The 13,821-nt window shown below is 49.1% G+C and overlaps 2 protein-coding genes across 2 annotated transcripts in view; one reads left to right on the forward strand and one right to left on the reverse strand.

Annotated features, from left to right (window-relative positions):
- The window catches only part of col5a3b (collagen, type V, alpha 3b), a 37,267-nt gene extending 29,570 nt beyond the window's left edge, over positions 1-7,697 (reverse strand). Inside the window, exons 1-5 of the mRNA XM_062448532.1 lie at positions 7,639-7,697; positions 7,062-7,332; positions 3,276-3,443; positions 2,928-3,141; positions 2,682-2,844 (exon numbers count right to left, since the gene is read on the reverse strand). Coding sequence (XP_062304516.1) covers positions 2,682-2,844; positions 2,928-3,141; positions 3,276-3,443; positions 7,062-7,149 — 633 coding nt within the window. The 5' untranslated portion in view covers positions 7,150-7,332; positions 7,639-7,697. The remainder of the gene's footprint in view (positions 1-2,681; positions 2,845-2,927; positions 3,142-3,275; positions 3,444-7,061; positions 7,333-7,638) is intronic.
- Positions 7,698-8,915: 1,218 nt separating this feature from the next.
- Positions 8,916-13,742, forward strand: LOC134008961 (retinol dehydrogenase 8-like). The gene is made up of 7 exons (XM_062448566.1): positions 8,916-8,993; positions 9,283-9,453; positions 11,382-11,543; positions 11,931-12,110; positions 12,214-12,307; positions 12,489-12,672; positions 13,011-13,742. Exons 2-7 carry the CDS (start codon positions 9,348-9,350, stop codon positions 13,236-13,238), a joined length of 954 nt encoding a protein of 317 aa, XP_062304550.1. The 5' UTR covers positions 8,916-8,993; positions 9,283-9,347; the 3' UTR covers positions 13,239-13,742.
- Positions 13,743-13,821: the final 79 nt, after the last annotated feature.

Below are 13,821 nucleotides of genomic sequence, written 5' to 3' on the forward strand. Positions count from 1 at the left end.
AATGTCAGTCTCAGTGTGTTCATAGGATCAAAGGGATTTTACCAGCACTTTAATCATCCTTTTCCAGATAAATGTCTCCAGAAATTTAAACCCAACTGGCGCCAGTGCTGTTTGGTTCTGAAACACCTGCTACACTGTGTAGACGTGTGTGTGTAGGTGTATGTGTGTGTGTGTAGATGTGTGTGTGTTTAGGTGTGTGTGTTTGTGTAGATGTATGTGGGTGTGTGTGTGTGTGTGTGTAGGTGTGTGTGTGTACTCCACCCCCAACACTAGAGGGGGCTTCCTCGCTCTTGTCTCTAGGAACAAGAACCCTACCCCTTCCTGATCCCAGTGATGCAGTAATAACTAGAGAGGGTACAATTTCTGGGGAAATTGTGGGGAGTGCTCCTGTATTTTTGTACGCCCTTCGACTGGTTAGCTTCTGTGATTCCCCCACAGCAGAAGTGTAGTAGTTAGATATCTCTACAATTGACCGGGGCTAGGTCTGAATCTAGGAGCAAAACGGAACACAGCTGCCAGCTGTAGGTATATGCAGGTAGCAACGCTAGTGCTAAATAAGTATTTAGCTGGTCGGCTCCATGACGCTGGGTAAGTAGGGCTTGTGAGACTCCTCACCAAAAGAACGAAGGGGAACCAAGTAGCCTCAACTTTCCTAGACTTTTAGCTATGGTATTAATGCTGAGGGCTCGCTGATATCACTGTCTGTCTTACTAGAACGTCGCATCTTTGCGTCGTTGCTAACATGTGATGACGTTGTGACATTAGGCTAGCACTGAGTTCCCTTGTGCACACAAGGCACTTTTTGCCACAAAAACTTTGTAACCTCCTAAACCGTGCAACGGAACGTAAATAAAAATACAAGCAATGCAATCACTAACAAGACGAACCTTTTGACACCGACGTTGTCTATGTAGCCCAAATATTGAGGGATCCTTAGGGGTGGGGAAATCAATAATAATAATAATAATAAATAAAGAATATATATGAGAGAGAACAATGGTTGTGCTCGCCGAAGGCTTGAGCACACCCAATGACATCATTTAGAAGATGTTGTCTCCCAAAGCCACTACCAGGGGTGGATTTAAGTGTTCAACCTCTTGATCTGCAGTTAAGTGCTCTCTAACCACTGCGCTGTACTCCTGTTTGTAGCTATGCCCACAACAATACCATAATGTGATAGTGATGGTGGTAGTGATAGTACCTTGACCACACACACACAGTAACACACACACAGTAACACACACACAGTAACACTCACACACACCTACAGACAAACAATAACAGGTGTGACAGGTGTGACAGGTGTGACAGGTATGACAGGTATGACAGGTGTGACAGGTGTAACAGGTGTAACAGGTGTGACAGGTGTGACAGGTGTGACAGGTGTGACAGGTGTGACAGGTGTGACAGGTGTGACAGGTGTAACAGGTATGACAGGTGTGACAGGTATGACAGGTGTGACAGGTGTGACAGGTGTAACAGGTATGACAGGTGTAACAGGTATGACAGGTGTGACAGGTGTGACAGGTGTGACAGGTGTGACAGGTGTAACAGGTATGACAGGTGTGACAGGTATGACAGGTGTGACAGGTGTGACAGGTGTAACAGGTATGACAGGTGTAACAGGTGTGACAGGTGTGACAGGTGTGACAGGTGTGACAGGTGTGACAGGTGTGACAGGTGTGACAGGTGTGACAGGTGTGACAGGTATGACAGGTGTGACAGGTATGACAGGTGTAACAGGTATGACAGGTGTGACAGGTGTGACAGGTGTAACAGGTATGACAGGTGTGACAGGTGTGACAGGTGTGACAGGTGTGACAGGTGTGACAGGTGTAACAGGTGTGACAGGTGTGACAGGTGTAACAGGTATGACAGGTGTGACAGGTGTGACAGGTATGACAGGTGTAACAGGTATGACAGGTGTGACAGGTATGACAGGTGTGACAGGTGTGACAGGTGTAACAGGTATGACAGGTGTGACAGGTGTGACAGGTGTGACAGGTGTGACAGGTGTGACAGATGTGACAGGTGTGACAGGTGTAACAGGTGTAACAGGTGTGACAGGTGTGACAGGTGTAACAGGTATGACAGGTGTGACAGGTGTGACAGGTGTGACAGGTGTAACAGGTATGACAGGTGTAACAGGTATGACAGGTGTGACAGGTGTAACAGGTGTAACAGGTGTGACAGGTGTAACAGGTATGACAGGTGTAACAGGTGTGACAGGTGTGACAGGTGTAACAGGTATGACAGGTGTGACAGGTGTGACAGGTGTAACAGGTGTAACAGGTGTGACAGGTGTGACAGGTGTAACAGGTGTAACAGGTGTAACAGGTGTGACAGGTGTAACAGGTATGACAGGTGTAACAGGTGTGACAGGTGTGACAGGTGTAACAGGTATGACAGGTGTAACAGGTGTGACAGGTGTGACAGGTGTGACAGGTGTAACAGGTATGACAGGTGTGACAGGTGTGACAGGTGTAACAGGTGTAACAGGTGTGACAGGTGTGACAGGTGTAACAGGTGTAACAGGTATGACAGGTGTGACAGGTGTGACAGGTGTAACAGGTGTAACAGGTGTGACAGGTGTGACAGGTGTGACAGGTGTAACAGGTATGACAGGTGTGACAGGTGTGACAGGTGTAACAGGTGTAACAGGTGTGACAGGTGTAACCCACCTCGAATACATCTTCGTCCAGGAGGCGTGTCCCGAACACGGTCACGCCCTCAGTGCTCACCTGGGGGGCAGGGCCTCTCTGGAGGTCAAGGGTCACAACCTTCTCACAGTCCAGGAACAAAGTCACTGATTGGCCCTCCACACTGTAGGCAACCCTGTGCCACCTGGACACACACACACATACGTAGGTATACATGGTTGAAACATCTCGCTGTGTGTGTGTGTGTGTGTGTGTGTGTGTACCTACTTGCCGTCCGCCAGCTGCACCTTCCTGAAGGTGGGGTAGAGGTGTGGGGGGGGCAGGCCCTGCTGGTCCTCGTACAGGAAGACAGGGGAGCGGCCCAGTTCCAGGCCCAGCTGCTGCGAGCCCTGGGGGTCGTACAGAGACAGCAGGAACACCTGGGAACCCCGCGCTGCCCGTACCGTCATCACCACTGAGAAGTCCTCCGGGAACCCCGAGACTGGACAGGGTTATATAAACACACACACACACAGGGAGACATGGCTATAAACATATAGTCATATAAACATAGATGTGTTCTCTGATCTATATAGATAGTTAGATATGTTCTATATTCTGTGTTCTCTGTTCTACCTGGGAACAGCTGTTTTGTGGGCACACTCAATTGAATCTTCCTGCTGATCTTCAGTGATAGGTCGGTCTCCTCCTGGCCCCGCCTACTGGTGCAGAGCCCTGCCTCCAGTGACACGCCCTCCATATCTTCTGATAGGGCCAGCACCCTCAGCACATCCACCGCATTGGCTGAGGACAAGGGAGGGGCGGGGTCAGCAAACAGAAATGAGTCATGATTGAGTAAAAGCTACAATTAGTTGTGTTAGTACGATGTCATACAATCACACACACTCACACACACAAATACATACACACACACACCTACACACACATACTCACACACACAAACACACACACAGATGTTTTAACAGTGTGAGAGGTACGTAAGGTCCATGGTATGTCGACCTATAAAATCTACACAATTGAGTCACTTCATGAAACATTCTACCCAGCTGCACCTCTCTGTTTCTCTCTCTTAGTATCTATCTCTTGATCTCTCTGAATCTCACTTTGTATTTATCTTTCTCTCTTACACACAGACATGGACACATTGCCAACAAACAAATACACACAGTGTGTGTGTGGTGTGTGTCAGACATCCCTTTCACCTGGTCCTAATCAGTTCGGTTCCAGTTATAACCTGGAGCTTTGAACACACACACACATTCACAGACATGTCACACACAGTTCACATGCACATACTAACTGTCAGCCTATAAGCTGTGACAGTCAACAGAGCAGAATGTTATAAACTGCAGTGGCCTTGTATAGGGTTAGGGTTAGGGTTAGGGTTAGCGTATAAAGAATAGAAGAGACACCCAGACACGTGCTGACACACATCTACGACGAGTAGATCTAGGACGAGTAGATCTAGGACGAGTACATCTAGGACTAGGACGAGTACATCTAGGACGAGTAGATCTAGGACAAGTACATCTAAGACGAGTAGATCTAGGACGAGTAGATCTAGAACGAGTAGATCTAGAACGAGTAGATCTAGGACGAGTAAATCTAGGACGAGTAAATCTGGGACGAGTAGATCTAGGACGAGTAGATCTAGGACGAGTACATCTAGGACGAGTAGCTCTAGAACAAGTAGATCTAGGACGAGTAGATCTAGGACGAGTACATCTAGGACGAGTAGCTCTAGAACAAGTACATCTAGGATGAGTAGATCTAGGACGAGTAGATCTAGGATGAGTATATCTAGGAATACTTATAAAACCAAGTTACACATTTTTTTACCACAAAGGATCATGGGTAATCTACGGACATGTCTCATGCCCTGGATGACATCCAGGGAGAACAAGGGTCAGACTGAGGAGGCTGCTACTGCTCACAACCATGTGTGTGTGTGTGTTAGTGTGTGTGTGTGTGTTTTGAATGATTGTATGAGTGACTTACAAATGTACCTTCACACAGACACGCAGGTGCACACACACACAAACACACACTCATGTGCAGACACTTAGACACACACACTCACACACACATAGTTCATATTACTGAAGCAGGAGTCTCTTCTGGAATCCAGATGTGTGTGTGTGTGTGTGTGTGAGAGAGAGAGAGAGAGAGAGAGAGAGAGAGAGAGAGAGAGAGAGAGAGAGAGAGAGAGAGAGAGAGAGAGAGAGGAGGGAGGTAGAGTGAGAGAGAGAGAGAGAGAGAGAGAGAGAGAGAGAGAGAGAGAGAGAGAGAGAGAGAGAGAGAGAAAGAGAGAGAGAGTATTGGAGGGGATGTGAAAGAGATCTCAGACATTAGGACCTTGTTACATTCTTCACCCTGACCAGGAAATAATGAGTCTAATCACACACACACACACACTAACACACTCAAATTAACACACACTCACACACATACACCATACACACTCACACACATTAACACACACACACACAGACACACTCTCTCTCTCTTGCTCTCTGTCACACACACACAGAAAAGCTGCTTCTAATTTGGAAGCTGTTATTACCTGATGTTACACTCTCTCTACCTCCCTCTCTCTCTCTACCTCCCTCTCTCTCTCTACCTCCCTCTCTCTCTACCTCCTCTCTCTCTCTCTACCTCCCTCTCTCTCTCTACCTCCCTCTCTCTCTCTACCTCCCTCCTCTCTCTCTCTACCTCCCTCTCTCTCTCTACCTCCCTCCTCTCTCTCTCTACCTCCCTCTCTCTCTCTACCTCCCTCCTCTCTCTCTCTCTACCTCTCTCTCTCTCTCTCTCTCTCTACCTCCCTCCTCTATCTCTCTACCCCTCTCTCTCTCTACCTCCCTCCTCTCTCTCTCTACCTCCGTCTCTCTCTCTCTACTTCCCTCCTCTCTCTCTCTACCTCCCTCTCTCTCTCTCTACTTCCCTCTTCTCTCTCTCTACCTCCCTCTCTCTCTACCTTCTCTCTCTCTCTCTCTCTCTCTCTCTCTCTCTCTCTACCTCCCTCTCTCTCTCTCTACCTCTCTCTCTCTTTCTCTCTACCTCTCTCTCTCAAACAGACACAGAAAGCCTGGCATGTGTCTATCCAGCTGGGATGTTATTATATCACCACCTGTCCACCACATCAACTCTGACTACACACACACAAAGACACACACACTTACTCTCACACACACACGTGCCACTGAGCAGCGATGACTCTGACCTCTGACCTGTAGAGCTGCAGAAGTCTCTCATTACTAGGTCAGGGTCAGGGGTCAGGGGTCAGGGTCAGGGGTCAGGGTCAGGGATCAGGGTCAGGGGTCAGCAGATGAGGCAAAGAAGACACACCCTGAGAGCATAATCAGCCAACCAGGGACACTGGACCAGTCAGCCAATCAGAGCTGAAAACTGAGGGGCCTGCATTTCCTGTAAAGCCTGGAGGTACAGACATGCCCAGACACACACACACACAATCTACTTACCTACACGCACACACACCCTTCTTACCTACACACCAGAGCTGCCGGCACATGTGTTGAGCATGCATTTGCCCCAATACTTTTCACTCAGCGGAGTATTGAGCGCATTTAATGTATTTAATTATTAAAAACTAAAAAAAACTTCTTCTTGCAATTGAACAAGTTGATAAAATACTTCTCCACATTTCAGCCCGTTTACTCTGTTGACTATAACGCACTATTTCAAACGATGACTGCAACAAGTGATGCACCTGTCAATCACAGTGATCTCCTAGCAACAGCCAACCCGGGCCCAGAGGCAGAGCATCGACCCCCCCCCCCCCCCCCTCCCCCCCTCTCAACAACTCATTGCTGTTAACGCTCTCGAGCATAGACCGTATTAAAAAACGAGTCAGTGCAGATGGTTACCGAAAACGCCAGTATGTCTCAAATTTTGCCCCACCACTTTTGGACCTGTGGTGCCACCTCTGCTACACACACACACACACACACACACACAGAGACACACACACCTAGATGCCCATGGCCTGGTGTTTCAGTTTGAGTCTATATTGATCCGGTGGTTAAATACCGGTAAACGGCGCCATGGTAACGGGTCGCCGCGTGCGCTAAAGAGACAGAGACAGAGCGAGCTTTCAGAGACAAGCCCGAACCAGCACGAAGGACCAGCACGGAGAGAACCAGGGGGGGAGAAAGATGGGGAGAGGGGGTGGAGAGAGGGGGGGAGAGAGATGGGGAGCGAGAGGTGGGGGAGATGAGAGAGGAAAACTGGGGAGAGATATATAGGGACTGAAAGAGAGTGCAGACAGAAACATGGAGGGGTAGGGTTACACAGAAACATGGAGGGGTAGATATTGCTACGGGAGGAAGGTGAGAGTTACAGTAACTCTCCCGCACAGCCGTTTATTCGGATATCTCGATTTACCTGATTGTGCTGCGCGCGTGGTGTGCAGAACGGCAGTTACGAGAAGCACAAACGGACATATCCAACTGTCCCGCGGCGGTCGGTGCATCTTTCACCCAATTTTTTTTAACTGTCTGTCAACGTTTAGTCCCGGGTGTCCTTGCGCTCCACTTGGTACCTGTGCAACAGCGGGGATTAACGCCGGCTGCACGCGGGGCTACAGACTTTCACGGCCATGAACGGTACATGTATCCCGTCTCCAGTGCTCCCCACGTCCGGTCGTCCGGTTGATCTGTGATGGACGGATGAAAGGGAAAATAAAACTCAGTTTTCGTTGCCAGAAACCCTCACTCACATTATGTCTGCCAGCACCCGTCAACTTTCTCTCTCCCTCTCTCCTCCCTCCTTCTCCTTCCTTCTCTCCCCCTCTCTCCTCCCTCCTTCTCTCCTCCCTCCCTCCTTTTCCGGTGAGCCCTCCCTCCTAGAATTAGCCTCGCGGCAGAGTTGTTGCGGTTACAGAAACGATTGTCTCGTGCCCACAGAAATACGGCTCATAAATAATGAGCAACAAAAACAAAACTATGGTATCAGATTATACCAGGTACTCTCTCTCTGTCTGTCTCTCCTCCTTCTTCCCTCTCTCCCTTTCCTCTGTCTGTCTCTCTCTCTGTCTCTCTCTCTGTCTCTCTGGTCACACACACACACTCACTCACACACTCACACACACACACACTCTGGAGACCCTGGCATGCTAGGACAGAACGGAGATGCCCGACTAATAGAAATATGCTGCTGCAGATTCCTGTCTCTGCCCAGCCTTGCTCTGTCTCGCTCTCTCTCCCTCCCTCCCTCACACACACACACACACACACAGACAGACACACACACACACACACACTCAGGTGTTGAGCACCTTGTGCTCCAGTGGAAACAGCCACAGGCTGAAATCCAGGTAGGCAGCAGGTAACACATACTCTAACACACCCACAGACCAGACACTCTTTAAGATCCAACACACACTCACACAAACACACACATTCACACACGTGTAATTTGGTACAGCTCAGTGGTAGAACATCTGCCTGCAGATTGAGAGGTTACAGGTTCAAATCCCCCTCTTTCTTTGGAGAAAAGTATCTGCTGAAGGAACCCCCTCCTCTCTCTCCCCCTCTCTCCCCCTCCTCTCTCTCTCTCTCTCTCTCTCTCTCTCTCTCTCTCTCTCTCTCTCTCTCTCTCTCTCTCTCTCTCTCTCTCTCTCTCTCTCTCTCTCCCCTCTCTCTCTCTTTCTCTCCCCCTCATCTCTCTCTCTGTCTCTCTCTCTCTGCCTCTCTCTCTCTCTGTGTGTGTTCTCCCCTCCTTTGGGTGTGAGACTCCCTCATCATAAGACAAAACACATGTGAAAACTTCCAGCAGGTTATCAGGTGTGAACACACAGACACACGTTCTCTTTTCCCTCCCTCTTGGGTGGATTCCAGATGTATCTCTAAACCCACTCCCTTACATTTACATTTAGTCATTTAGCAGACGCTCTTATCCAGAGCGACTTACAGTAAGTACAGGGACATTCCCCCGAGGCAAGTAGGGGGAAGTGCCTTGCCCAAGGACACAACGTCATTTGGCACGGCCGGGAATCGAACTGGCAACCTTCAGATTACTAGCCCGATTCCTTACGAAGGTGTTACAGCAGAAGTGAATATGTGTCTGTCACTAATGTTAGACGTATAGTCCATTAAGCATAGTCGGTCAACCAAGTATGTATCATTGTAATTCATCATCTTTGATGGCATCTCTACGTTTTTCGCAAGTAAACTGGAAAATGTATCTGCCGCTAGATGGCGCCAGAGCGGAACAGATAGGAAATGCACGCTGGGAAATCGATGAGGAAATTAGTTTAATCTCAGTTTGTCGGTGATTGGGGTTCGGTGAGGTTTACGTTGTGTTTACGAGATAACGGTGAGACTCAGTAGCGAGACTGAACAAACCTTCTGTCACGACACCAAGTACCGGAACGTGAAACTATGCACAAACTATGCATGTTCCGTTATGCAAGCCAATCCAGTAATTATGAAAGACAACAAGGGAGAAGAGCGAGGCGACCAACCGGCAATCTGCCAGTTAGATAATCACCGCGCTGTTGTTGTCCATGTGACCCCCCCCCCCCCCCCCCGCTCCCTCCTTTGGTCACTGGACGTGTGTGTGTGTTATCCGCTTATTGTGGCTCGCAACTCGTCTCATTCTCCAGGGCTCGTATCCAGAACCCCCGACCCCACCGGACAGCAGCGTGTCCGTTACCGATACAGTTGAGGCATGGCGAATGCGGGACAGAAAGTGGTACTAATTACCGGCTGCTCCTCCGGTATCGGGTTGCGGATGGCCGTGATGCTGGCCAAGGATGAGAAGCAACGGTATCACGGTGAGAGGGAGAGAGAGGTGGATGGAGAGTGACAGGAATTGAGAGAATCTGATGAGATTCAATGATAAATTCTGATTGTCCTCAATGATCCCCTGTCCTGCATGTTCTAGATGTTTCCCTGCTCCAACACACCTGATTCTAATGAATGTTCGTTTGCAGGTTTCTGCTGAGCTTCATAATGACCCATTCATTAGAATCAGGTGTTGGAATCATCTAGAACATGCAGGACAGGGGGTCCTTGAGGGCCAGGGTGAGAAACACTGCTGTAGATACTGTACACTGTACAGTAGCATATGGTGTCATGTTATATAGCAGTGGTTCTCAACCCTGGTCCTCAAGTACCCCCTGTTCTGCATGTTTTAGATATTTCCCTGCTCCAACACACCTGATTCAAATGAATGGTCGTTAACTGGCTTCGGCATAACTAGATAACGACCCATTCATTTGAATCAGGTGTGTTGGAGCAGGGAAATATCTAAAACATGCAGAACAGGGGGTACTTGAGGACCAGGGTTGAGAACCACTGCTATATAGTATAAGTGATATGTGTGTGAGAGAGACTGTGTGTGTGTTTGTTTGAGTGTGTGTGTGTCTGCGACATTGTGAGCAGCTGGGAATGTAAACACACACACACACATAGCTGGTTATGTCTCTGATCTCTACTTAACCCTCGTGCTGCCTTCGGGTCACATGACCCAAAGGTTCATAACGAACCATCGTTGTGTTTACCCAATTTTACCCAATACAAAAACAAATTAAAATAATTTTCTTTTAACCTTTGCAATGTGGGGGGTCTGAGACAGCCCAACGGTTAAAAGAAAATGCTTCACTTTGTCTTTGTATGCGGTAAATCTGTCGCAATACGACGGTGGGTCACAATGACTGATGGGTCAGAATGACCCGAAGATAACACAAGGGTTAATCCTCCTTCTTGCTGCCAGACCCATCCCAGCCAGGGGCTGTGTCTCTGGGCAGTGAGCAAGGCAGACCCATCCCAGCCAGGGGCTGTGTCTCTGGTCAGTGAGCAAGGCAGGAGGGGGGTTATTTCTGGAGACCTGGGGTTGCTAACGCTAATCTGATGCTAAGATGCTCTGATCCTGGCCTGGTGGAGCTATTTTAGACTGAGAGAGGGAGGAGCAACAGAAGGGAGGAAGAGAGAGAGAGGGGAGGCGAAGAGAGGGGAGGACAAGTGACCATCATACTCTCACCCTTTATCTCTCCATCATACTCTCACTCTCACCCTTTATCTCTCCATCATACTCTCATTCTCACCCTTTATCTCTCCATCATACTCTCACTCTCACCCTTTATCTCTCCATCATACTCTCACTCTCACCCTTTATCTCTCCATCATACTCTCACTCTTTATCTCTCCATCATACTCTCACTCTCACCCTTTATCTCTCCATCATACTCACTCTCACTCGTTATCTCTCCACCATACTCTCACTCTCACCCTTTATCTCTCCCTCTGTCCTCCCTCACCTCTCGCTTTGTCTTCTCTCTATCTCTCCTCTTTCTCTCCTCACTGTTCTTGAACGATTGCACATTTCTACAACGCAGAATGCAGTCACTGCACACACTCACTACACACAGAAAGGTACTAGACACACACACACACACACACACACACAGGTACTAGACACACACACACCCACACACAGGAACTAGACACACTTGCACTAAGCCTACAGTACAAGCATTCCAGGGGACATGCAGCAACCTGTAACTTATTTTCTCTGAGGGGGGAGGCAGGGAGGAGGGGGAGGAGAGAGAAAAGGTGTAACCACTCCTCAACAGACTATTATATTATCTTTCTGTAGCAGTGAACTTTGGTTGACCCCAGACATGATCATTGGGAGGAAGGAGGAGGGGAGAGAAAGTTTAGTTTGTGGACTGTGAACTCACAATGACCCCCCCCCCTGTAGTCATAGCGACCATGCGTGACCTGAAGCGTAAGGAGAAGCTGGTGGAGGCAGCGGGGGAGGCGTATGGACGCACGCTGACCCTGGCCACGCTGGACGTCTGCACGGACCAGTCTGTCACAGACTGTATCAACAGCATCAAGGATCGCCATGTAGACGTGCTCAGTAAGACGCACTCACTCACTCACACACACACACCATACACACACCATACACACACACCATACACACACTCACACACACACCATACACACACACACTCACACACACACCATACACACACTCACACACACCATACACACCATACACACACTCACACACACCATACACACACTCACTCACTCACACACACCGTATCTCTGTGGATTGAAGTGTCTGCTAATAATAATGATCAACATTACTGTTCTTATTCTACACACAGATTCCAGAAATGAGACATGATGCTCTGTGTTGTTGTGCTGCCACCTGCTGGTCAACACTGTAAAACATCAGAAACACAAGTGTGCTGTGCTACTGGTGCATCCTCCTTACCCCCCCCCCCCCCCTCCACAGTCAACAACGCGGGGATCGGTCTGGTGGGGCCTCTGGAGAGCATCCCCATGCAGGAGATGAAACAGGTGTTTGAGACCAACGTGTTCGGTGTGATCAGGATGATCAAGGAGGTGATGCCAGACATGAAGAGGAGGAGAGGAGGCCACATCATCGTGATCAGCAGCGTGATGGGCCTACAAGGTAGGGAGGAGGAGGGAGGTGAGGGAGGAGAGAAGGGAGGAGGGAGGGAATAAAGAGGAGGAGGAAAGGACCAGACAAGTCTCATTTGTGTGTGTGTGTGCAGGGGTGGTGTTTAACGATGTGTATGCAGCGTCTAAGTTTGCTATTGAGGGCTTCTGTGAGAGTTTGGCTGTGCAGCTGCTCAAGTTCAACGTCACGTAAGTACGACTACAACTTCCACAATGCACTGCTCCTACACTTACCAGCATGCCCCTGCCCACTGCTCCTACACTTACCAGCATGCCCCTGCCCACTGCCTCAGGCTTCTCAAGTCCCTTAAGTCTTCTTCTCATTTCCTTATCTCTGGCTCCTTCCTCCTCCCCCCCCCCTGCCCTCCAGCATGTCCATGATCGAGCCAGGCCCAGTGCATACAGAGTTTGAGGCTAAGATGATTGAGGATGTTCGTCAGAAGGAGTTTCCAGGAGCAGATGCAGACACAGTCAACTACTTCAAGAACGTGTACCTGCCCTCCTCCCTCGACATCTTCCAGACCCTGGGGCAGAACCCCGATGACATCGCCAGGGTAGGTCACAACCAGCCAGCCAGCTAGAACCAGCCAGTCACAACCAATCAGCCACAACCAGCCAGCCAGTCACAACCAGACAGCCAGACAGCCAACCAGTCACAACCAGCCAGCCAGCCAGCCAGTCACAACCAGCCAGCCAGCCACAACCAGCCAGCCAGCTAGAACCAACCAGTCAGAACCAGCCAGTCACAACCAGCCAGCCAGTCACAACCAGCCAGCCAGTCAGCCATCCAACCAGTCACAACCAGCCAGTCAGCTAATCACAACCAACCAGTCACAACCAGCCAGCCATCAGTGTGTTTCTGCCTGTTTACCTGAGTGTTCCTGACCTGCAGGTGACCCAGAAGGTGATAGAGTCGGACAGTCCCCACTTCAGGAACATGACCAACCCCCTGTACACTCCCATCGTGGCCCTGAAGTACGCAGACGAGACCGGGGGCCTGTCAGTGAAGGCCTTCTACCACATGCTGTTCAACCTGGGGCCCCTCATGCACTTCAGCATGAAGGCCATGCAGTACCTCACCTGTGGCTGTCTGAGGGGCAGAGCCGTGGCCCCGCACTGACACACACACACTGATACACATATACACACACTGATACACATATACACACACTGACACACATATACACACACTGATACACATATACACACACTGACACACATATACACACACTGATACACATATACACACACTGACACACACACACTGATACACATATACACACACTGATACACATATACACACACTGACACACACATTCACACACTGACACACATACTGACTAACACACACACACTGATACACGTATACACACACTGATTAACACACACACACAGGTACAAACACACTCACACTCTGATACACATATACACACACGCAGACATACATACACAGTACATGTAAGGTATAGATGCACACACTCTTGAACTGCTGCCATACTTTTTACTTTAGATCTATATCACCCTGGAGAAGGCTGATGAATGACGCAAAGACAGATGGAAACACTTAACCAATCATGAAGGACATTCAATAAATCTATTTCGAGATTAAAGTCAATAGCTTAATCACTGTTTCTGTTTTTATCCCAAAGGGTGTTGTACTTGCACACATCCCTGCCTGCCCACACAAACACACACACCCGTCT

Source organism: Osmerus eperlanus, chromosome 22, assembly GCF_963692335.1.
Source record: "Osmerus eperlanus chromosome 22, fOsmEpe2.1, whole genome shotgun sequence".
NCBI classification, from domain to species: domain Eukaryota; kingdom Metazoa; phylum Chordata; class Actinopteri; order Osmeriformes; family Osmeridae; genus Osmerus; species Osmerus eperlanus.

Bases quoted from the DNA above. Each gene is read 5' to 3' on its own strand.
- LOC134008961 (XM_062448566.1), top strand. From the start codon at position 9,348: ATGGCGAATGCGGGACAGAAAGTGGTACTAATTACCGGCTGCTCCTCC. The intron at 11,544-11,930 runs GTAAGACGCACT...CCCCCTCCACAG, and splicing joins TCGCCATGTAGACGTGCTCA to TCAACAACGCGGGGATCGGT. The intron at 12,111-12,213 runs GTAGGGAGGAGG...GTGTGTGTGCAG, and splicing joins CAGCGTGATGGGCCTACAAG to GGGTGGTGTTTAACGATGTG.